This window comes from Carcharodon carcharias, chromosome 19, assembly GCF_017639515.1.
Source record: "Carcharodon carcharias isolate sCarCar2 chromosome 19, sCarCar2.pri, whole genome shotgun sequence".
Lineage (NCBI taxonomy): Eukaryota > Metazoa > Chordata > Chondrichthyes > Lamniformes > Lamnidae > Carcharodon > Carcharodon carcharias.
Window position 1 is genome coordinate 105142713 of NC_054485.1, and position 25748 is coordinate 105168460.

General features: G+C 42.3%; 1 protein-coding gene across 3 annotated transcripts in view; it reads right to left on the reverse strand.

Moving 5' to 3' along the window:
- Positions 1 to 1607: 1607 nt before the first annotated feature.
- Positions 1608 to 25748, reverse strand: part of LOC121291592 (butyrophilin subfamily 1 member A1-like) — a 29806-nt gene continuing 5665 nt past the window's right edge. For 2 of the 3 annotated variants that reach the window (XM_041213017.1, XM_041213019.1), the window contains 7 exons: positions 22602 to 22949; positions 20850 to 21134; positions 17975 to 18094; positions 17393 to 17425; positions 10933 to 10959; positions 8614 to 8640; positions 1608 to 3439 (listed from right to left, as the gene is read on the reverse strand). In XM_041213017.1, coding sequence (XP_041068951.1) covers positions 2916 to 3439; positions 8614 to 8640; positions 10933 to 10959; positions 17393 to 17425; positions 17975 to 18094; positions 20850 to 21134; positions 22602 to 22949 — 1364 coding nt within the window. In that variant the 3' untranslated portion in view covers positions 1608 to 2915. Of the gene's footprint in view, positions 3440 to 8404; positions 8511 to 8613; positions 8641 to 10932; positions 10960 to 17392; positions 17426 to 17974; positions 18095 to 20849; positions 21135 to 22601; positions 22950 to 25748 lie in introns of all 3 variants that reach the window. The other variant, XM_041213020.1, reaches the window with a different exon arrangement.

A 25748-nucleotide genomic window follows, 5' to 3' on the forward strand; every position in this document is an offset into this window, starting at 1 on the left:
ATGGGCAACAAATGCTGGCCTTGACAGTGAAGCCCACATCCAATGCAAGAATAAAAAAAGTGTTGGACATCCCCTGGTCTCAGAATGAGCGAAGCTGGTAGTCTCTTGGGGAAATGAGGCCAATGGCCAGGGTGGGAAAGCAGCTCAAGTGAACGAGAATGGCAGCTAATGGGGGAAGATATCCCGGGGATCAGATGGCGGTGAAACTGGGTGTTGAAAGGGGCCTGAAGGATAGATCGACAAATCATTTTAAGTAGCTGAAAATCCAATCCTTATTAACTCTGCAGACACTCGGGCCTGACAACTCCTCTTAGCATTGCCCCCCACATTTAAATGTCTCCCTTCTTTCTTAGCAGCCTGAACTGGATGCATGTTAGTTGATCGCCCCCAAGGAAGTGTTGAGTTTAAAGAGACAAGTTTTATTTGATAATTACAGTATTAATACAAGTTCAAAGTTCTCTGGATGCGGGAATTCTGAAAGATAAGATAATACTGGGAACTCTCAGCTGGTTTTGTAGCATCAGTAGGGAGAGAAAGAAGGCTCACGGGTTAAATGGATTAGCCTTCACCACAACAGAGTACTTAGAGATGCATCCTTTTCCCACCTATTTCCATTATAAAAAAAACCCCACTAGAGCTATACCTTGAGTGCCCTACCATCCATTCTTAATTAGCACATTCGTTTAGATAATATCACCAACTTTAATACCTATGTGTTCTATTGTACTATTGTCGTTGACATCTTTTGATGATCTGTTTCTATCACTGCTTGTTTGTCCCTACAACCACACCACCCCTCCACCTCTCTGTCTCTCTATCTCTCCGCCCCCCACACACACACCTTAAACCAGCTTATATTTCAGCTCTTTCCTGGACTCGAACTCAAGTTCTGTCGAAGGGTCATGAGGACTCGAAACGTCAACTCTTTTCTTCTCCGCCGATGCTGCCAGACCTGCTGAGTTTTTCCAGGTAATTCTGTTTTTGTTTTGGATTTCCAGCATCCGCAGTTTTTTTGTTTTTATTACTTAGAGATGCAACAGTTTATAGGCTTCGTTTGCTGCCAAACCCGCCACTATCTTCATAGAAGGCAATGTGCAGTAAGTTACAAGCGCGGCCGCCATCTTTATAGGGGGCAATGTGCAGCAGGTCACAAGCGCGGCCGCCATCTTTATGGGGGCAATGTGCATTCACGCACATGCACGGCCACCATCTTCATTGGGGGCATTGTGCAGCAAGGCACATGCGCGGCCGCCATCTTCATAGGGGGCATTATGCAGCAACGCACATGCACGGCCGCCATCTTCATTGGGGGCATTGTGCAGCAAGGCACATGCGCGGTCATCTCAGGCCCTGGAATTGCAAATATCACGGCGTCGACAGCAGAATCGTCTCTGCCACGGGTGCTGTCGTTCTCTTTCTATCATTTGGATTTCCTTACTTTTATTTTACCCCTTTCTAACAAGGCACTTTTAAAAAGAGATACTTGCCTTTCCTTCATGGGTATCAATGTTCAATGCATTCAAAAATACAGCGCATAATTTGAAAATTAAGGTGAGGTTTTAAAATACAATTCTCTTACCCAATATTAAACCACAGCTTTCTGCGTGTTAATAAAAAAATCAATTTAATCTGTTACTTGTACATTCAAGTTACAATTCCACAGAAGGCAAGCAGCACGTTGTAAAATAGTTCTCTATTTCAGGCCATTAAAAGTATCCAATACAGGAAATATAAAGGAAAATATAAATAGATGAAAATATTTAATTTGGCACTAAATTGTAAATATCTTTCAGAGATTAATGGGATATTTGTTAGAAATTAAAAAAAACATCTGGTGCAGTTGTAGGAGTTTTTCCCTCAGTGATTATCAGAATATTAATCGGACAACAAGGAAGGAGCTTTGTTCTAACCACTGTCATGTAACACCTCTGCTGAGTGAGCTGATCTCGCTGTTGGCAGTGTGGGTCTGTGCTGAGTTGTTTGAGCTCAATAGTAGGAGCCTACAATTAACCTCCACTATTTAGTCTCGTATGAACGATGACCATCTGAGGGAGATACTGGAGGGCTGCTGCTGCCCTTGGGTCCAAATGCCAGCATGAGTCACGTTCAGGGAGAAAATGAAGAACAAAGTCTCCCTTCCCACCACCTTTGCAAACATACTTCCTTGTCCATATTTACTTCCAGAGTTATTTAGATATTGCTTCATGTGCATTAGCAATTCCTGAATGACCTTTAAGTACCTTGTAATTTAACCCCGTAGCAGTTATAAAAACTGAACAGAGGATTTTCTCCCAAATTCCCACCTGAAAAAGAGCAGTCCTGAGGTAGAGTGTGCAAGAAAATCAAAGGGAGACCTCCCATCAAATCCCCACTGAAACTGGACAATTTCCTGCTTATGCTATGTGGCAGATCTCTCGCTTTTCCAAATCTTGTCACTGCTACTTATGTTAATACTAGGTAAGCCAGTTCTTTAAAAAAACTTTTAAAAAAATGTTTAAAAACAGATTTCTGTTCCCATTAACATTGGCCGCATCTATTTGTTTTGCTGTAGCAGCAGACTTACTACTCACACACCCCTGCTGCCCAGTGAGTGAAACCTCTGCCCCTCAATGAATCTAAAAAAACAATACCTTTAATCTGTTACCAACTTTGATTTTACATGAAAACACAGACAGTGGACTGCACTGCTAGAAACCAAATTTACATTATTTCAAGTTCACACAAATCAGCCAGTACTGTATAACAGCGTCAATTCCTGCAAATTCCCACAATGATTGTCATCATCTCCCGGCAGCATTTTAAATCTTATCTTAGAATGCAAGATTAATATTTACATATTGACATGTTCCTTTGACTGACTGTCAAATTGGAAAGTATTTTGTTGAAACCTTGAGGCCAGAGACCTTTCAATTGATCTAATGTTGAACTGGGCAGATTCTCAGCCATTTGTTAAGATGTGTCGAACTGAAGAAAGGATAAAGTTTCTCTGTGAATTTGCACCCAGTGAAAGTGTAGAGGTAAGATTTTGTGTTTGCACTATAAAATGAAACTATTCCGGACTCATAATTGAGATAAACGCCAATCTTCCTGGGAATCTTATGGACACAGATATCAGATTTATTGTCAGAGTTTGCCTGAAATTTATCCTGAGCCCTCACAATGGTCCAGAATCCATTCCCTGTTAACAGGTGGATATCTCCCTTCCTGTCCACAGTCTCTTTGGCTACTCCCAGAGTCCAGTGCTGATTCCCCGCCACCTCCACTTCCCAGTAGTGTGTGCCCGATGTGAATCCCTCTGATCCCAACACAGATTCCCAGACTGTAAACCTCTCTCCATGGTCATCGACATTCATCTCTGTCCGTGTCAACCTTACGTTCTTCAGATCTTTAGATACCTCAAGCCTTGGATTTGCTGTTTCTGTATCCAGGGTTACAGAGGCTGGGAGGAAAAGGGCAGAATTAGTGAGCGCTTAAGGCTCGCTTAAACCAATTAACAATAATGTTTGAAAGACTAAATGAAGCAAGAGGTATTGTAACAATAATCACAACTGGAGAACAACTACTTACATCTTTATCGCACTCCTGGCTGGTACAAAGATGCTTGAAAAGACTTTAGAAAAAAGCAGTGAATACAGAACAACAGGATTTCAACAGGAAGCCATTTAGGAGGGATTTTAAATTATGAAGAAAAGTGTCAGCGTGGACAGATTTGAGGAAAGAGTTCCAGAGGGAAGGGAAATGGTGGATAAAGGAGCAGCCACTGCGTTTTAAATTGTGAAGAGAGGAGAAAGCAAGGCTCAAGTTGATGAAAATGCCAATCAGGGTTTTAGCAATGGCAGCAGAGATGTAGAAGTGTAAATGGTGAATGCAACCAAGATGGTAAAATTAATAGAATAAATTTCTGATGAAAAGGTCATTGACCTGGAACATGAAGCCAGATCTGTGGAGTATTTTCAGCAATTTTTGCTTTAATACTTAAAAATATTGACTGAGTAATCCAAATCCAAACATATATGCAACACAATTGTCCATAAATACAGAATTACATACTGTCACTCTCTATCCACATGGTCCAATTTATCCCTCATCACTATCAAGATAGAGGACCAACCCTAATTCAAAATCCAATCACCACTCCTTTAGTCTACTCTTAAGCATCAGCAAAGTGATGGAAAATATCATTGACAGTGCTATTAAGTGGCACTAAGTCACTAATAACCTGCCCACTGATACTCACTTTGGGTTCTGACAAGGCCACTCAACTCCAGACCTCATTACAGCTTTGGTGCAAACATCAACCAGAGTTGAATTCCAGAGGGGAGGTGAAAATGACTGACCTTGCCAACAAGGCAGCATTTGACAAGGTGTGGCATCAAACAGTCTTCATAAAATTTGAGTCATTGGATATCAGGAGTAAACTGTCCACTAACTAGAGTCATGCCTTGGGCAGAGGAAGGTGACAGAGGCTGTTGGAGGTCAGTCATTGCTGCAGAAATTCTTCAGGGCAGTGATCTCAGACCAACCATCTTCATCTACTTTATCAATGACCAGCCCTCCATCATAAATGTAAGAAGAGGGTGATGTTCACTGATGATTGCAAATAGTTCACTTCCATTCGCAACTCCTCATATAATGAAGCAGTGCCCACAGGCTTGGACTGATAAGTGGCAAGTAACACTTGTGCCACATAGATGCCAGGAAATTACAATCTCCAACAAGAAAAAAAAGGAACACCTCCCCTTGATATTCAACTGCAATACGATTGCTAAATCTCCCACAATCAACACCCTGGGCATCACCAGAGGCTTAAATGGACTAGTCATATAAACACTTTGGCTATAACAGCAGATCAGAGGCTGGGAATTCTGTAAATGGTAACTACTTCCTGACTCCCCATCACCAAGGCACAAGTCAGGAGTGTGGTGGAATACTCTCCACCTGCCTGGATGAGTACAGCTCCAGCACTATTCAAGAAGCTGGAGACCATCCAGGAAAAAAAAAATAACCCACTTATTTGGGACCCCATCCACCACCTTAAACTTTTAGTCCTTCTACTGATGGCGCACTGTGGCAACAGCGTGTACCATTTATAAGATACACCGCAGCAATTCACTACAGGTCCTTCCACAGCTCTTTCCAAACCTGTGACTTCTACTGCCTAGAAGATCAGCAGGCGTGTGGGAACATCACCAACTACAAGTTTCCTCCAAGTCACAGACCATCCTGACTTGGAAATATATCACCATTCATTCATTGTCCATTAGGTCAAAGTCCTGGAACCCCCTTCCTAACAGCACTGTGAATATAGTTACACCACACACTGCAGGTGTTCAAGGTGGCAGCTCATCACCACCTTCAAGGATAATTAGGGATGGAGAATAAATGCTCAACTAGTAGGGATGTCCACAAGCAATGATTTAAAAAGTTGAAGGGTATGCAGGTAGAGTTAATGTGGATTGGAGGGTCACCAATAGGAGAGATGGAATGATATTTAGGAGGCATAATGCAATTTAGTCTTTGAAAAAGGAATATTTGGGGATTGGTTAATAGTTGGAGACAATGGATATTTTGTGAAGCAATGGTCATGTAATTGCTTGTCATGGTAATTTGCATGGAGATAAGCAGGGTTCAAAATACACTGGTGTGGCAGGCAAATCATCATTGACAGCTCCAAAATATCCCATGCCAAATCAAACATGGGCAAAGTTAGTGAAGGCATTGAGAGAAACGTTGCCCCTGTACAGGAAGCGATTAGGAAACCTAATGCTGCCCCCATTTTCACTTTTGTGCAAATCCAGCGCAAGCCAGAAACCAAGCTCTAACTGCGCATGCTCACTTTGTCACTTTTCTCACCGTTACAACTTCAAAGCCCCTTCCTTCCCTCCTGCTCGCCAGCTCTCCCAACTTCTCCTGATCACCAGCCCTCTCAACCCCTCCCACTTAACACCTTTCTTAAATTGCTCCTGCTCACCTATAAAGGATAGAACTCTGCACCTTTAGATCAATGAATGGAATCTGAGGCGTAATTTTCTGGTGCTTTTCCTTTCCAGAAAAAGGAGTGTTCTGTATCATTTCGCATTCTGAAGCTTGTAGTTGCTGAATTGCATTTTCAGAATACGTAATGACAACCTGTCCTTTAAATGTTTTCCTGTATAAGTAGAAATACGGAGTCAATGGGAATCGGGGGGAAAACTCTCCACTGATTGGAGTCATACCTGGCACAAAGAAAGATGGCTATGGTTGTTGGAGGTCAATCATCTAAGTTCTAGGACATCACTGTAGGAGTTCCTCAGGGTAGTGTCCTCAACCTAACCATCTTCAGCTGCATCGATTACCTTCTCTCCATCAAAAGGTCAGATGTGGGGATGTTCACTGATGATTGCATGATGTTCATCACCATTAGCGACTCCTCAGATACTGAAGCAGTCCATGTCCAAATGCAGCAAGACCTGGACAATATCCAGGCTTGGGCTGACAAGTGGCAAGTAGCATTCGCACCACACAAGTGCCAGGCAATGACCAACTCCAACAAGATCTAACCATCACCCTTGACAATCAATGGCAATACCATTGCAGAATCCCCCACTATCAACATCCTGGGATTACCACTGACCAGAAACTGAACTGGACTAGCCATTTAAATACTGTGGTTACAAGAGCAGGTCAGGGTCTAGGAATCCTGTGGCATGTAACTCATCTCCTGACTATCCAAGGCCAGTCCATCATCTACAAGGCACAAGTCACGAGTGTGACGCCATACTCTCACCTTGCCCGGATGAGTGCAGCTCCTACAATACTCCAGAAGCTTGACACCATCTAGGACAAAGCAGTCCACTTGACTGGCACCACACCCACAAACATTCACTCCCTCCACCACTGAAGCACAATGGCAGCAGTGTGAACCATCTATAAGATGCACTGCAGGAACTCACCAAGCCTCCTACTACAAACCAATGACCACTACCAGCTAGAAGGATAACGGCAGCAGACACATGGGAATACTACCACCTGGAAGTTCCATTCCAAGCCAACCACTATCCTGATTTGGAAATATATCACTGTTACTTCACTGTCGCTGGGTTAAATCCTGGAACTCCCTCCCTAACAGCACTGTGGGTGTACCTACACCACATGAATGGCACAGTTCAAGGAGGCAGCTCACCACCACCTTCTTAAGGGCAATTAGGGATAGGCACTAAATGCTGGCCTAGCCAGACACTGACATCCCACCAAGAATCAAAAAAAGTACAATAGACAGTTCAGTAACAATTTAATTTGAAACTACCACTTGTATCTCTTAAAATCATAATCTAAGAAGGGCAAAGGACAAAGAGCAAAGTAGACAGAAACTGTGGGTAATTACTTTAAACTACCAGCTCTGTAATCAATGTGAGTAAAGAGGAAAGTGATTTTATCAATTATGCGCCGTCAACATGACCCAGGGTGTGTTCTGATTGATGCCACAGAAGCATATTCACTAAATATTGGAAAAATAACTTTTGGAGTTAAAATGGCCAGGATTTTCCAACCACCCTCCATTTTTATTTGGTGGAACTGAACAGGCCAAGATGGAAGTGAGTCAAGGACCCTTTCTACCAGATGCTGGCCTATTTTTATGATGGTGACAAACAACGCACACACCACACACACACATAATTCAATGACATTTAAAGTGACAGGGTTGCATCATTCTGCATCTTCTGTTATTTATGCCAGAGCAGCATTAGGAAGCAGGGCACCTGTTTACTCCTGATGTCTATTCTTGCCGTGGTAGAGAAAGCAAGGAGGATGATTACAACAGCTTAGATGCAATTTTAATGGTTTTATTTCAAAACAAAGCTTCAACCAGCAACGCAGATGATTCCAGGAGCCCAATGGAGGAGTTCATGAAAATGAACCAAGAGCCCCCAAAAATCAAAAAATATCCCTTTGGAAAATTGAGCTAGGCGGTTTTATTTCTCAAAGAGCCCTCGAAAAGAAAAATAATTATTTTGAGCCTTGGAGAAGAAATATACATTGTCAGTTAGCATGGGGCTCAGAAGAGGAAATGTCTGCTAAGGAGCAAAACATAAAGTGGATTGAGGGAGCTGATAGGTGAATTTCGTGTAATGTGGACTAGCTGGGAGATAGGAGAAACTGTGGAATGCAGTGTGGATGGGAACTGAATCAGGAAGAGGGCAGGAGTCCAGGGAGTGGAAAGGATGAAAGAAGCAGAGGCCACTGTGTGGATGACCTTGTTTTTTACCCAAAGAAAACCATTAATTCTGCACATTTGAGAACTGGTTTTCCCACTTCACATGGCTGCCTGGGTAGGCCCCAAGCCATGCACATTGGATAATTGCAAACACAGCCCTCAATTTGGCATCCATTCCAATTGCAAGATGAAAAATTGTAGGTAGTGTACCTGCTATTTCCTAACAATGGTGTTTGAGACTCTCAGCCAGCAGCATAACCCAGCAAATCACCCTGATGTATCCAAAAGAAGTTGAAGTGTGAGGAGAGGGGAGTCTCTACAAACACAATTTCAGGTGCTATAGTGATTATAATCAAGGGGGAAGATCAGTTGCAATCAAATTTACCTAAATGTTCATTATCACAACTTGAGGGTCTTACCTTCACACTCAGAAATCTTCTTCCAATCTGAAAACAGAAAAAAATGAAGCAATAAAACTGAAGAAATCAGCATGTAAACAATTCCACAGAAAAAAATTAAGGTGCATTTTTTAACTGATGACCATAAATTGGAAGACAAGCCCCTCAGGCTGGGTGGCTCCTTTTTCGGCTGGTGCAGACATGATGGGCCAAATGGCTTCTTTCTGTTTTGTAAACTTTCTATGATTCAAAGTAACTGAAACCCTGGTAATGCAACACTGCCACTGTCAGGGAGGGGAAGGGAGGAATTTGGAACATAATCTCGTCATACTGGATCTCTACCCCTTTAAGGTCACTTCCAAATTTCATGGTAATTGGGGCAAATGCTTTTTGTGCTCTACCCCCTGTGTGGGGACATGAAAGGAGATGGGACAGGTGGGTTGACATCATCAGCCAGAGATCCTGGCAGTTGCTCCCAAAACTATATACCACTGCATATCAGTCTGTGAGGACTTGGTTCCAGGGTAAGTGGGTCAGTTTTTTAAAATTTCTGTGATTGAACAATACACCATGAATTTCAATGCCTGTTTTACCAATTTCCTGCTGGTGAGAATTGATTTGGGCAGCCTCAGCAGGACGCATCTTGTATTACACATACACCACACACAACCTCTGTCACTTACACACAGGTTGCAGAAAAATACCAAATTAATTACATTAAGTATATAAAACTGCCCTCACTGTAAAACCTTTAATGGTTTTCAAAATATAAACTGTGAGAAGGAAATATTTCATAGAATGTTAGAGCACAGAAGGAGCCCCACAGACTTTCAAATTTTTCTATTTGAAGTATATATCCAACTCTCTTGAAAGTTACTATAGAGTCTGCTTCCACCACCCTGCATTCTCGATCATAGCTCAGTGTAAAAGGCTCCACATCTGGTTCCTTTCTAATTATCTAGTCTTTGTCCTTTGGTCCCCATCCCTCCTGCCAGTAGATACAGTTTCTCCTTATTAACTCTAACAAAACCCCTCGTAAATTTGAATAACTATTAAATCTCCCTCAAACTTTTCTGCTGTATTTGCCCATTACATTTGCTACAGAAAGTTATGTTTTGTCATTATCAGTCCCTTTCAACATTGTGACAATTGTTAAAGACTAAAATCAACTTTTCTGACAGTTAAAATTGACCAAAACAATCTCATTCCTTCAGGTTTAATTTCAGAGAGATTTTGAAAGTGTTAGATTTTTAAAGTGCTTTTTTTCCCTTTCCGACTCTTCTTCTCCCTCTCTTATTCATCCAATCTTTCTTCTCCTCTCTTTTCTGTATATGACTTGACGTTGAATTTACCCCCTTGAATTTACCACCCTCAGTCTTTTGAGTTTATTTCTCAATCTTTAATTCTCATTGGTTAAGGAGATTGACCGTTTGCTCTATTGTTCTCTCAGGTCCCAGATGGTGTTTCCCTCGTTTTGCTGTTATCAGTTGGCACCTTCAGGGTAAAACACACCTTCAGGGTAAAACATCTGAGGTGCTGGGTAATTCTAACAATGTCCTGCTACATCAAATTCTGACTCTGGGCTGTATTTTCATCGTGGCGAAGGAACCCAACATGGGGGTGGGTTCCAGTTCCCGAGCCGCACAGTGCATTATGGACACGCCCACCACTATTTTGAAATGGGGATTGCCAATTAAAGGCCAGTGATCAGGCTTGCCATCATGAGTGAGGTCTTGAAGCTGGAGGGCCGATGGGAGGCCCCTCAGCACGCACAGACTGGCAGCCCCACCAAAGCTGGGGACAGCAAGGGAGACGTCAACTCAGTTTTTGATTTTTAAAATGGCCACAGCTGCCTGGGTGGGATCCTGGAGGGGCAACCCCTCCGTAAGACAGCCAGTAGTCACACCTGTTTCATGGTGGGTGAAGTTGGGAGCAGGCCGGGGGGTGGGGGGGCGGGGTGTCCTTCACATGAAGGATCAAGGCAGCCCCCATTGCCCCGTTCCACATGGGCATGCTCCAGGTCAATGTGGGCCTCCCATCAGTTTGTCAATGATTGGTTAGCCTCCACTCACCAGTTGGTAGCGGATCTGGTCCTGACCCAATCTCAGGATAAGGATCATGGCAGCGAAGTACCATGATAGCTGGCAGCCCCAAACTGTGGGCTCGGCCGCCACTGATCCAAACCCCAACCTGGCAGAAAATTCGTCCCTCTATTTCTCATCAGATTATATGTGTTATTATTGCAGCAGATATATTTGCGAATACAATTAATACAAATAACAATAACTTACTCACTGCATTAATATACGGCAACTATTTACGTAAAAGAGATTGTCCTACCTGCTTCAACAAGAGATTTCCACTGGTCTAAAAAATAAAAAATATGAAATACACTTTGTTAATCTGATTGTCACAAACATTAAAATATTGACACTCTCCATATTTGAAATGGTTTGAACATTGAAATTTTAGCATGGAGGCGCAAGCCTTGGTTCAGTTGTATCTCTAACCTCCAAATCAGAGGCTGTGGGTCCTACTCCAAAGACTTGAGCACATAGTCCAAGTTGATACTCTTAGTGCAGTATTGAGGGAGTGCTGCACTTTCAGAGATGCCCTCTTTCAGGTGAGATATTAAACCGAAGCCTGTCAGTTGGTTGCAAATGATCCCATGGCATTTTGAAGAGGAGCAGGGGAGTTTTCCCAGTTTCCTGATCGTGATTTATTCCTCAACCAACATTGCAATGACATTTAGCTGCTCAGTTGTCTCACTGCCGTTTGTGGGACGTTGCTGTACACAAACTGACTGCTACATTTCCTACATTACAACAGTGATTGCGCCTTAGGAAAAATGCTTTGGGACATCCTGAAGTCATCATATGAATACAAGGTTTTTCTTTGTATCACCCTCTTAATCAAACAGTTACAATAAATTATTGTTCTTATATACTTTCAAGCAATTATAAAACCTATTAGGGAGACAATTTTCTCCTCTAAATTTGTCCCTGATTTTCTTCCCGTGTCCTAAAGATGCTGGATATTACTGGGTAGTCCCTGTCGTGTTTTACTCAAGTGGTCATTCTTCATGTATGAGCTGAGACATAGGTATCATGTGATTCAATCACCAAGGGCATCACGTTTCACTGAATAACATTCAGTGTGAACCCCGGTTGATTTTTTTCCCCTATCCCTTGTACAAGTCAGCTGATTCAGCACAGATTGACGATCTAACCAAGGCCTTAAGCTCCGACTGGCTCACTACCATATTGGACAATAGCTGGGATTTTTCAGAAGTGGCAGGAACCCACTGCCAAGGCTGAAATCAGGAGAGGCAGCCCCACATCAGCTAGCATCAGGACCTGGGGCTGCACTTTACAGGCAGCAGTCCTACTAAGCACAGAATCCACACCCAAGAGCTGCCAGCCTGATCAGAACTTCAGCAGCACCAGCGAAAGTAGTGGTGACAGCTGGGCTGCACCTGGAGGAAGAGGCTGCTTCAATGGATGTTCACCCTCACAATCAGGTAAGTGGGGTTTAAGGGCCAGTCAAGCAGAGCCTGGTGTGAGGGCACATAGCACCAGTGCTGCAGGGGCCAAAGCCATGAGCCATCTGCTACTTTTCCTGCTGCCAGAAACATGGCATGGCAGCGGGAAGACATCAGGCACACCGCCCAAAACCTTCCCATGCTATTTTGCTTACCTTCCCACCACTTAACCTGTCCTCAAAGGCCCATAAAGCTTAGGGCAAAGACTTTACATAAAGAGCTATCAAGGAAAATTTATTCCCACTAATTTGATATTCCCATTGGAAATTTGCAAGAATAGTTGGTGTGAGAAGTTGGCCAGGATTTTTAGAATGGTGAGGTTTCCCTTCCCACCATCTGAAGAGTCAACGGAGAACACATACCCGCTGATTCTGCCTGCCATGCAGCCATTTCACGCTCCAAGTGTTAGCTGGCTGCAGACAGGGATTCTGCCCTTCACTCGGGAAGAAGCCCTGCCTCAGGCAGCTGTCAGCCAATCTGATTGGTTGGCAGCTCTCTAATCCCTACAGCGCCAGAAGCTGCAGTGCACAGGACTGGGACTGCAAGCAATCCTGTAAGTCCTGGAACAGGTATGTGTGGGGTCTCAAGGAAAGGAGGTGAGGCCCAGGGGAAGTAGGCTGAAGGGGGCAGGGGTGTTGGTAATAGGCCAGTTCCTGCCTGAGGTCTGCTTTTTGGGCTTCCAGCCTGCTGCTGAACTCCTCCCACCAACCTGAAAATTGAGGCTGGGATGGAAACAGATCTTAATTGACCAATTGAGATCTTCATATGATGTATGGGTGGGCAGGCAGGCCTGCCTAGGCCTCACTCAGCCAAGCGTAAAATTGTGGAGAGTTGGGGCGGGCAGGAACCCAGTGAGAAGACCATCTTGAGAAATTTTTACAGTCACCCCCTGCCTACAAACCTGCTGGTGGGGGAAGATAAAATTCTACCCATGGAGTTGTCACACTATTGCATTGTATTTTGAGATTGACCAGTGATTGCATGTTAATAGAAAAAAAAGTGTAGGAAAAACCTTCATCTGCACAATTTAATCCACCCAACCTTAGTGTCCTTCACAAAAACAGAATTACCTGGAAAAACTCAGCAGGTCTGGCAGCATCGGCGGAGAAGAAAAGAGTTGACGTTTCGAGTCCTCATGACCCTTCGACAGAACTTGAGTTCGAGTCCAAGAAAGAGTTGAAATATAAGCTGGTTTAAGGTGTGTGTGTGGGGGGCGGAGAGGGCTCGAAACGTCAACTCTTTTCTTCTCCGCCGATGCTGCCAGACCTGCTGAGTTTTTCCAGGTAATTCTGTTTTTGTTTTGGATTTCTAGCATCCGCAGTTTTTTTGTTTTTATCTTAGTGTCCTTCAAGCAGGTAGTGGTCAACCTGTTACAGTTCTTGTCACTCTATTTTAATTACAATCTATTCATTAAACTTAAAAGGTCAATATTTTACTTCAAGTATTTATATAGGTGAAGATATGCGAGGAGAGTAAATAATGTGCCTCGGTTTGTTTACGTTTTTGGAATATCAGCATCGAATGAGCAGAGATTTCTGAATGCTGAATTAAATAGGGGAATGATCCATTGTCTCTTAACATTACCATCACTGAGTCCCCCACTAACATCCTGAGGATTACCATTTACCAGAAACTGAACCGGACTAGCCATGTAAATACTGTGGCTACAAGAGCACGTCAGGGGCTAGGAATCCTGCGGCGAGTAACTCACCTTCTGACTCCCCAAAGCCTGTCCACAATCTACAAGACACAAGGCAGGAGTGTGATAGAATACTCCCCTCTTGCTTGGATGAGTGCAGCACCAACAAGAAGCTTAACACCATCCAGGGAAAAGGAGCCCCACTGATTGGCACTCCATCCACGGAAAACATTTACTCCCTCCAGCACTGATGCACAGTAGCAGCAGTGTGTACCACCTACAAGATGCACTGCAGGAATTCATCAAGACTCCTTAGACAACACCTTCCAAACCCATGACCATTACCACCCAGAAGAACAAGGGCAGCAGATACATGGGGATACCACCTGCTGGAAGTTCTCCTCCAAGCCACTCACCATCCTGACTTGGAATTATATCACCATTCCTTCACTGTCAGTGGCTCAAAATCCTGGAGCTCCCTTCCCAGCAGCACTGTGGGTGTACCTACACCACACTGACTGCAGCAGTTCAAGAAGGCAGATCACCCCTACCTCCTCAAGGGCAACTAAGGATGGGCAATAAATGCTGGCCTAGCCACCCTACATCCCAAGAACGAATAAAGAAAACTAGCTACACTCTTCTGGAGTTTTGCTTTCGATAGTTTTCATATATTTAAAAGCAAGAACTCTTGACAGTTGAGTAGTTTCTGTTCATTCTACATATTTTATTCTAACTATTTGATATTGCTATTTTGATACCAATAGGTACTTTCACTTCATTGATTCTTTGTTGTAATGGTAAAAATCCTTAACCAAAATTAGAAATTACAGCTTTCAGCAATCGTTTAGATAATTATCTCAGTCACTCAAACAGTTAATTAAAAAAACAAATTTCTTCAGAGCTTCCAGGAGAAAAGCAGCAGGGATCCACTTGTGATGGGGGATTAGAAGTTGCTATGCCAAGATCACACATAGCTGCCTCCCGATGAGCAAAAGTGAATCCCACCCAGAGATCAGAGTAAAGACAAGAGGAGTAACAGGACCTCTGAAGAAATGGTTACTTTTTAAAAATATATTCTTCTTTATGGGTCATGGGATGTGGTTAACACAGGCTAGACGAGCATTTATAGCTCATCCCTAGTTGCCCTTGAGAAGCTGGTGGTGAGCTGCCTTCTTGAACCACTGTAGTCCATGTGGTGTAGGTAAACCCACAGTGCTGTTAGGGAGGGAGCTCCAGGCTCTTGATCCATAGACAGTGTAGAAACAGTGATATAGTTCCAACTCAGGGTGCTGAGTGACTTGGAGGGGTGTTCCCATTTTGCTGCCATTATCCTTCTAATTGGTAGAGGTCATGGGTTTGGAAGATACTGTTGAAGAAGCCGAAATGAGTTGCTGTAGTGTATCTTGTAGTCAGATCATTTCTTCCCAACTGTCTCAGGCTGTTCACAGGGATGGAAGGAGTGCCAATCAAGCAGGCTGCATTGTCTTGGGCAGTGTCAAGCTTCGAGTTTGTTGAGCTGCACTCGTGAAGGCAAGTGGAGAACATTCCATAACTCCTGACTTGTGCCTTGTATATGGTGGACAGACTTTGGGGAGTCAGGAGGAGACTTAATGTCTGCAGAATTCTGAGCCTCCAATCTGCTCTTGGAGCCACAGTATTTAAATGGTTAGTCCAGTTCAGTTTCTGGTCAATGGTAACCCCCAGGATGTTGATAGTGGGGGATTCAGCAATGGTAGTACCACTGAATCTCAAAAGGCAATGGTTAGATTCTCTCTTGTTGGCAATGGTCATTGCCTGGCACGTGTGGCAAAAACGTTACTCACCACTTGTCAGCTTAAGCCTGAATGTTGTCCAAATGTACTAAGACCGGGACACAGACTGCTTCATTATCTGAGGAGCTGTGAATGGTACTGAATATTGTGCAATCATCAGTGAACATCCCTCTATCATAAGGTCAGAAGCGGGGAAGGTCATTGATGAAGAAGCTGAAGATGGTTTGACCTACAACATTGTTGCAGGCGTTCCTCAGAGTAAAGTCCTGGGACTGAAATGATTGACCCCCCCCCCCCCCCCCTCAACAACTAGAACCATTTTCCTTTGTGCTGGGTGTGACTCCAACTCTCCAGTGGAGAGTTTTCCCCTCGATTCCTATTGATTTCAATTTTGCTTGAGCTACTTGATGCCACACTGTCAAATGAAGCCTTAATGTCAAGGGCAGTCACTGAGTAATTTCTGAAAAGTTACATGATGTAAAAGAAATGGCTGAAGACCTTGGGGAAATGCAGAGTAGGATTGTCCACTGGGCATTTCTTGAATTATTTACTGATACAAGGTTGAATTGTATGCACATCAGTCAGTTGCTGGCTCCACCATGGTTTAGGAAGGAATTTATCATGGAACCTCTTCCTCATTTGCTGCATGAATGCACAGTCCCACCATTTTTGGCTGGATGTTGTAGGGAAGCAAAGCATCACTCTGATCTGTTAATTACAGGGAAGTTTAGTTCTGTTTATAACCTGCAGTTTTGCTGTTCAGCATGTGTGCAGCCTGTGTTGCTGGTGCCTTAGTACATGTTATGCCTACTCTTGCAACTGATATATCTTCTACAATCCCTATTGAATTTTCATCACCTATTTTAATGGTGATGGAGGAGTGAGGTATGTATCACAAGATAAGGTTATGGATTGTGGTGGACAACAGTTAAGCTGCTACTGACAACCCATAGCATCTCATAGTTTGATCTGCTGGACCTTCCTTAGCCTGATGGTGCTGCTACACTAGGGTGGGGCATGTGTAGATGACACTTTGCCTTCATAAGGATTGTGACATAGTTATGCTTACTAATGTTATCATGAATGAATGTGTCACAGCATGTTGGTTGGAGAAGACTGTGTTGAGTTGGTTATTTCTTTGTATTGGTTCCATCAACAGCTGATACCGGCCTAGTCTGGCAGCTGTGCCCTTCAGAATTCATCCAGTTTAGTCAGTGCTACAATTAGCAACTCACTCAGTGCTTCTCTCTGTGCTTGTTTTGAGCACTGTTCCAAAATGGCTGGGCACTGATTCATAAATTGAGGAAGCAGTAGGTAGTGATCAGCAGGAAAATTTCATCCTCGTTTGACCTGAAGTCACAAAACTTCATGAAGTCCAGAGCCTCCATTCAGAGCTCTCAGACTCACTTTGACAGTACACGGTTCTGTCCCAATTCATTGAGCCCCACATCTTACCAGTGGGACAAGACTGATCCAGATACAGAGGTAGAGGGGTCTAGGTTGTTCACTGGCAAATGTAATCCTCTTGCTTGACTAGCCTATCGGAAAAGTCTACCAACTTGGGCACCATCATTAAATGTTGGCAGAGAATGTTGGGCATCTTTAGCTGATAGCTAATCATCAAAAATTATTTTGCAGAAAACTAGTAAATAGTGCTCACAGCTTTAAGGTAATAGTAATTGAAAGGTATACTGCAGATAAAAGGCTTACCAAAAAATGTTTGAATAATATTTAAAGACCCAGTTTAATATTCATTACTCAGTGCATTGGCTGTCCCACCTGTACATCTAAATGCCCAGGCCCAACATGTTTTGCTGTATTATAGATAATTCAACATTAAATCCTTACCAAATTGTTTGATAGATTTGTCAAGTTCAAGATCTGAAAAAAACAATAAATATAAGTTGCAGTTATATCAAAAAATGGTTTATTTAATCAGTCAGGCTTTTACGTTCTAACGTGAATAAACAGTATTAATTTCCATTTGAGAAAAACCATCAGCAGCACTTTCTCCAGAATACTGTGCATCCACTTCTAACATCTTTAGGTGTTTAAATAATAGATTGTGCTACAGATTATACATGTGGTACTGTACTGTGTAATTGGTTTATTTTTTAGGGAGAACTAGATGGGAAATGAAAGAAATTAAACAAAATATTGTTAAAGATATTGCGCAAAATTAAAAGCAAAGTTATACCCATGAAGAAAAACATTAAAACAGCATGGTCACTTTGACATTCCACTGGCTTTTAGTAGAACAGCAGCCCTTTTGCCTTCATCTGAGACCAAAAACTATAATGATTGAATTATCAAAAGATACAAAGGATCACTAACTATTTTTCTTAATTTAACATAAAGAAACCTGGTTCTGTTTCTACATGTTAAATCCTGAACCTGTATTCACCAGTGTCACTGAGACTGAGACCATACCTTTGATGTATCTGTGTCTTTTCACACTCCAAAGTATCCCAGCAGTAAAAGTTACTATTAGAAGACAGAGGATCACAGATAAAAACACCAGCCAGCCTGAGACAGTCGGGAAGAAATCACCTGCAAAGTAAATATCAGTGAATTAGATAATACTGCCTTCAACATATTCCACAGTAATTGTTCTTGTAGGATGCCTGGTATTAGCAAAGTTAAAAGTTTATGGCCCCCTGAGTTATGCTAAGGTTTCCACAAGGCAAGTGGCTATTCCGCTGATCACTATTTCGGCACAGCTTTCTCAACGCACAGCTCATCCACCCTCCCAAAGTTGGCTTCTTTAAATATGTGATGAGGGTTGGATTGCATTATTGGGCCCAGACTGCAATTTTAACTCAGCAAGTCAAACTGAACCAAGTCAGAATATCGAGGACAGGGGTGTGAAGAGGCTCTGAAAGGTAAGCTATTCACTCATCTTTCTAGGGCCAAGAGGGGTTGGAGTGCTCTTCCAGACCCCGCAAGGAAAGTTTATGCCTCCCTTGCCCTAGACACCCTTTCTCCAAAACTACCTGCATGCTGGTAGGAATTGGTTGGCCAATTTTCCACAGGCTAGCGGCCACTTGCTGGTCATTCCAGGGAGGAACGGTACCAAATTACTGAGGTCTGGGGATTAATGTAGCACAGGCTAATTTCTACACCAGATGAGATTCCAACTATGTTATTTTTCATCTCCACCTCCCACTAGGATTTTGAGTGTTTTCTTAAAAATCAGACAGTTCTTCAATCTCCCTTTGTATTTTCTCCATATTGTTCTTCCCTATGGTACTGGCTCCAACATGAACCGTGACTTCAGGAGAATGATCTTACTTTTCCAGACCTTATCCTCCTGTTCTGTTTAGATCCTTACCCTATAACCTATGGTCCTCCTTAAATCAGACCATTTGGGTTCCAGATTGTGGTTGCAGAAAAAGTGACCCAATTCTTTTCTGACAGAAACATGTGTACCCTCAAGTAAAAGGAAATCCAGTTTGGAAGCAAATCAGATTTGATGAGCAAATGTTGCAGAGATAGCACACCCAACTCCCCTATTTGAGATATGGTAAATGAACGTGCATCTACATGAAGTGGGCATAAGGCGGACATGTTTCATACTTTACAGCATTCTCCCTAGAGCACCAATCCTTACAGTGGATGGTAACCAGGCTCAATATTGTTTACACCACCTGAAGCACTTTATAGCAGACACGCAAGGTGGCAGCGTATATTAAAACGTTTAATCATTGTACATCCATCCCTCAAGTAGGGTCCATCGTCAAGATACAAAGTATGATTGAAAAACTTGCTAGATTAATATATTTCATGGTCATAGCACTTCAATTTCCTTCTGTTAAACAGCATAGCTACATGAAGGACAGTTTAGTTTCGAAGAATATGCACATTTGTGATCACGCATACACACGTGCTCCTTCAACAGTCAGCATTTTGAGATTGCTTCCTGATTGTATGAGGTGAGACCCTCAAGGGTACAATCTGAATCTGGAGCAACACTTCTTATTCTGGAGTAGGTAGGAAAGGTACGTTTCCTCTGCAAGGGCCTGTGGATCCACCATCTTGGTTAAGAGCAGGACTGTGGATACAAGTGGATCATTCCTCTGCAATTTTTCATTGTTATTCAGCGACTAGAAGACAAGAGGAATTCCACTGGGAATGCCCAGTCTATTACTTGGGACTGCTCCAAATTGTAGAGAAAAAAGGTAACGGGCCAAAAATAAAACAAATCTTCTAAAAAACGTGCGACAAAAGCAACCCAAAGAAATTACTGAAACCAGAGGAAGAGGTTTAAGATAATTAGGAAGTCACTTCTCTTGGCAGCGATCTGGCGAGTGTGCTTATTGATGAAACATCAATGAAATTTTCATCTTAGAGATGAAGAAAAGTGCGTCATGTGGGAGGATCAAACCACTGGTAGCTGTAGGACAGGGAACCTTCAATGTGGCTAGTACACTCCAGTGATACTAGCCTCCCAAACCCCAGCATCAGGTTGCTGCTCACAGTGCCTTTCAAGCTTTTGGTCTATGCCCCTGATTTTCCACACTACACATTCTCAGCATCAGGGGTAGAAAAGTTCTCCCACTATACTTAGCCCTACAGTGCAATGAAGAACACAGCATCTTAGCAGAGCAACAAAGAAACAAAGAAAAATTTCAGATAAATACTGACAGAAACAAATACAAACACAAGTGAACACAACACAGGAGAATTTTACAAATAAAATATGTACAACGAAGAAAAATTAATGTAAGAGTGAAAAAAAGACTAAGTGCATTTAAACACCCACCTTGGGAAGAATAAGGAAACATGATCAATATTTATTCTATTGCTAGAACAAAGAATCAAAACCAGTTTTAAGTACCAAGATGTAGCAGTAGGTTAATATTATAATCTCCAGCAGAATGAGTTGCTCGGGAAGAACGCACAAGCAAGTAAACATTACTTCTACTGGGGAAAAGTAATTTCTATCTTTGGCCGTAACAGTCCAACCCACTTAGATAGTCCTGGCCCTGGTGGGTTGGACATTCAGGAACTACTGCAAATGGCACAACTGCCCATCCTCTTTATGGAAACGATTCCAGTCCTGAGAATTAGAATAGTCTATGTCAGGAAGTCATGTTTTTGACCATGAACTAATATCCAGGAATTTCAAGGTCACCCTGTTTACACAAATATACTGCTGAAGTAAATTCACCATCAAGTTTAACTGATACCAAAAGCCATTCCCAAATTCACTTTACAGGAGAATATCTTAGTCCTAATTTGATATATGGTATTATTGAGTCAATCACTATTCCCTTTAATCGACTGTGTCTTATAATTTACAGACCTGATATCTGGATTGCTGCTTCTTGTTCTTTTTTCAACAGGTTGTTCTGTATGAGACACTGGAATCTGTTTGATGAATCTCTTGTTACAGCAAGAGAGCTCTGGACATTAACAAGACCTTTCAAATCTTGATGGTAACTTATTTCAGACTGTCCTGTTAAGTTCTGTCCATCTCCTCCAGTCCACAGTATCTGTGGCTTAGGGAACCATCCATTAGATTCACACACAAGCTGAATTCCATTTTTATAGTATCCATCTATCTGGATCCAGTGCTCATGTCCCAAACCTAAAATAAGCAATCAACATATTTAAAAATAACATTTGTTGTTAACAAACTTATGGAAAATATTATTCTACTGTTATGGAGTGATATAATCAGAATAGTTCTGTTCTGTAACTGGGTTCATCCCAGAAGGCAGAATGCAGGAACAAAACACTCAAGAAATGTATAAGCAGTTGATTCTTAACTAAACCCCCCAACTGGCTCCAGCCCTCACTTACATGAAAGAGCAGGAGTTAAGATAGTGATACCATTAAATGTATACCAATGTGAAAAACTTAACCAGGTCTCTCAACCTTTCCAACAATTATACATGCCAATAAAGATCAGGATTTGTGCATCTGAAACCCACATCAAGGATCACACATTTTCTAGCATCAATGGTATTGAAATGAGTGAACACCAGGTAAAGAAGTACACTCCCTCTGAACCTGCATGCCATGTATATTTGCACAATGGGTGAAGTTGCACTTCACTGTGAAGAAAGTCAAGATGAAACCAGAGACTTTGCGCTATCTTTTTAAAGACCAGTATCTCTAAAAAATGGAACAAAGCAGTTAGCCACCATAAGAAATATGTGATCAGGCGATTCTAATGTACTCATCGCAGGATCCAGTTGATTTAATCTCATGTGGCCATGTGAGTTTCTTGCAGGAAAGGTTGAGCACTTCCATCAGCGGCTCTGAAATATACAGTGGTGTTGCCCAATGCCTCGGATATTTAGCCAGGCGTTGATCGTTCTCAAGTCAAATGTAAATGTCACCAACATCACCAGGATTGAATTGATACAAGTACTGTGTAACCACCACTCAGTTACCTGCTGAGGCACCTTTCCAACCAGCAATGTGCAAGGTTGTTTTGATAAAGTTATTCCTTTTTTTCATTAATCTTGTCTTACAAAGAACCTTAAAACAAGCACAAAAGGAGGAATCTACTCCCTATTTCATTAGTTTGCTTGTAAAGCAAACCACAAACAGTGTGGCAATGTTGTCTTTATATTAAAACAGGTAAACAATAATGGGCAGAATATAAAGACTAGATATCTGGGCAATTAAACATATTCAAAAGTGAGTTACTTTCAATGCTGTCTGACTTACTTTCTAAATCTTTATTTTTCACATACTAAGGATGAAAAACTGGTAATGAAGCTCATGAGTTGTTTTCTGATGGAATTACTTTAACTTCATGAAATCAATAAAATCTGACTGTCATTAGTATTCCTCTTTAATTAAAGAATTATAAAATTAATTTGAACCCGTCACTTAGTTTCTGTCCCTTTGAATATTCTTGTTGCACCAAATCTGTGCTTAAAGAATCTATTAATGAAACGTACCAGTGCACAAATATTATAAGAGGAAATGAAAAAGATTTTGTTTGTAAACAAAGCACTTGAATTTTGACCAGAAATTAGTTTAAAGTACCGTGTTGTTTTCCCCAGTGTGATTAGTTTTTTAAATAGATGTGTTTGCTAACCTCCAGCTTTCAGCTCAATCATAGTTTCTTCAAAATCTGTTTCATCATCAACTGAGCATATGTATTTCCCTTCATCACGCACCCTTGTGTTCTTTATTCTCAGAGAAACATTTCCTTTGGTCAGCTCATCTTTAAACAGTTCAGTCCTTCCTCTGTAGTCATGATCCTGAGCAGCAGTGTCATCTTTCCCATTTCTGTACATGTGCACTGCTGAACCAAGATCTGATTTAAGCCATCGCACCACCATATTGGTGACGGATATTTCTGGCTTAAGCCGACATTCCAGTAGAGCATCTTGACCCACGATGGCTATAACAGGATGACTTGGTCCAGTAACTGTGAATTTACCTGTGGGATTATTGTCCAATTAAATTACTTCAACTTTCCAATATCTTAAACATTAAAACTTTTAAAATTGTCATTAGCATCCCTTCTCAAACAATTATAAACAAAGCTGCTTAATTTGAAGCAGAAGATTAAATCTATTTTCTATCTAACAATTGGAAGAAAATGTTTATTTTAAAAAATCATTGTTTTGCAAAAGACATTATGAGCTCGGTAAATAAATATTTCCATTTTAATACCGAACAGAAATTATGTGGGAGATTTCTTTTTTGTAATTCATATTTTGTGTATAAGTGAAAATGGAAGGAAGAAAGGAAAACATACTTGTTTTTTTGTATAGTTACTGATCACATCCTCAGGATGCTGCAAAGCATGTTGTAACCAGGGGATTACCTTTAAGTGTGCAATAACCAGTAATTGGAAGCATGTGAGGCAGCCTATTTGCAGCAAACATGATTCCAACAACAGCAAAATAAATTACTGGCCATGTAAAGTGTCTTTGTTGATGGTAGTTGAGTGTGGCATGTAAGCCAAAACACCAGGAAAATTGTGTTTTCTTTTCTGAATTATGCTGTAAGGTCTAAGGTAGATAGGATCTCAGTTAATATTTGATCTGAAAGACCGTGTCCCTGGGCAGGACTTTCCAGTCTTGCCGAAACTCAATGGACTTCTGGCTGCCTTTCCAAATTTTCCGTTGTTGCACGCGATGGGTCCCACCAAGGGTGGGACTGGAAAACCCTGGCCCCTGACTGTCAGATTCCCCACATTGTTTCTACCTAGATTATATGCTCAAGTGCAGTTAAAGGGAAAGTATGTCTATTAAGTTATTCTAGCATCCTTTAATGCTATAGGGAGAACTATAATGCATGCTTATGCCTTTTAGTTGCCCATTGTTATGTTCAGATACTGATTAGCAGGAAAGGGAGAGTGCATAATTAAAGACTAAACACATGTATAAATGAAGTGAAATGAGAGAAGGGAACTTGGTGACTGTGGAACAGAAACATGTTTAACAACAAATAAAAGGAAAAACTTGCAGAAGAGTGGAGCAAATATATAAACAGTAGATCTCCAATGACATTGTTCACTGAATAAGCAGATACAGTAATCCCCTACTTAGAGCACTTTCTAGTAATGTATTTTCGTTTTACAACTGTTTTCATATAAGGAAACATTTTTGAATAGCACTGGCAAGCAGGACCTTAATTTTCAGCTTAATGCATCTGGTAAGCCTGAAAGGACTGAACAGACTGCTCCTGTTACTATGGGCTGGACTTTCACAGAGTCGGGAATACTCCGGAGACCTTTAAAATTGGCAGGCAGGACCTGGATTTGAAGTCCCACCTCCATTTCCAACCGTTCCCATTTTCACCAGTACAGATGAGGGAAACCCCAACCCCAAATGCACCATTTAAATTCAGTGCACTGGACAAGCAGATTGATTTTCACTCCAGGAACGACCTCACTCTGTAGTATGTGTTCCATAACTTAATGGTGGAGATGTAAATGCCTGTGAAGGCTGGATAAGGTGTGTAGAACTGTCAAGGTGTCAAGTTATTTAAATGGCCAGCCCTTTAAACTTTAAAAGTTTAAACTTTTAAAAGTTTTTTTTTAAAATAGTGAAGTCCGTAACAGATTCTTAGAACTTTATTTTTTTTTATCTCAGCATGGCTCCTGATGTCTGTCCATGGGGGATACTGGGTGAGTTAGCATGGTGGGTGTAAGGGGAAAGGGTGGTGGGTGAGGAGTCATGGGTTGGCACTAAGTAGGCATAGGGATATAATTAGCTATGGGAGATGGGTAGAGGGCATAGGTTGGCATGGAGATTGAGAGGGTCACAGAGGGATGGCTAGGGGGCTGAAGTTAGCATGGATGGCAAATGCGCATGCACGTGTGCATTTGAGGGCTGAGGGCTGAGGGCTACAGGGCCTAATATTAAATGAAACAAAGTCCCAGCCTCTGAAGCAAGCCACTTGGGTACTCGGCAGCTCCTATGACTGGCTCCAAACGGTTTCCAGGAGCGGCAAGCCTGACTCCAGCCCACAACTGCTCCCCACCAGACGAAATTCCCATCTTTGCGGGCACATTTTCCAAGGTGGGCGTGCCAAGCTGGGAAATGTCCCAACTCCTGCTATCCCCTCGAGGATGAAGTGACAGTTCTTTATATCCATGTTCCAGTCTGTCTTGGTGGGACAATGAAATATTTCAACTTGTCCTGGTGAGAGGTGACTCAGCCCTATTCTCTGCTGATGGTGAAACAGGAATGATTCCTAGGCCTGCAGCTGCTCTGGTCTGTATTGGTGGTAATACTGGGCGGAGCCAAGTTTGCCATCTTCACTGGGCACCGCCCACTAATAGCCAGTAAAAGCGCCTGACTTCAGGACTGGTAGTGATTCTAGACTTCAGGCCTGGTAAGGAGCCTGGACTCTGGGCCCAGCAGCAATCCTGAATTCTGGGCTTAGTAGCAATACCAGATTTCATGTCAGGTAGTGATCCTGGGCTTTGGGCCAGGAAACGATTCCAGATTCCAGGCTCAAGGCTGGTAGCAATCGTGACTCCAGTCCTCTTGGGAATCCTGGTCTCTGGGCCCGGACTACCCGGACTCTGGTGCACTGACCTCTACCTCGCAGAGGCTGAGCACCAGCTTATAGACACTTCTTCCCATCTCCCCCTGGACCATGACCCCAGGATAGTCACTGACCTCATCTCCTCTACAGATCTTCCCTCCACACCTTCCAACCTCAGTCTCCCAACCTCGGATGGCCCGCTTCTACCTCCTTCCCAAAATCCACAAACAGGACT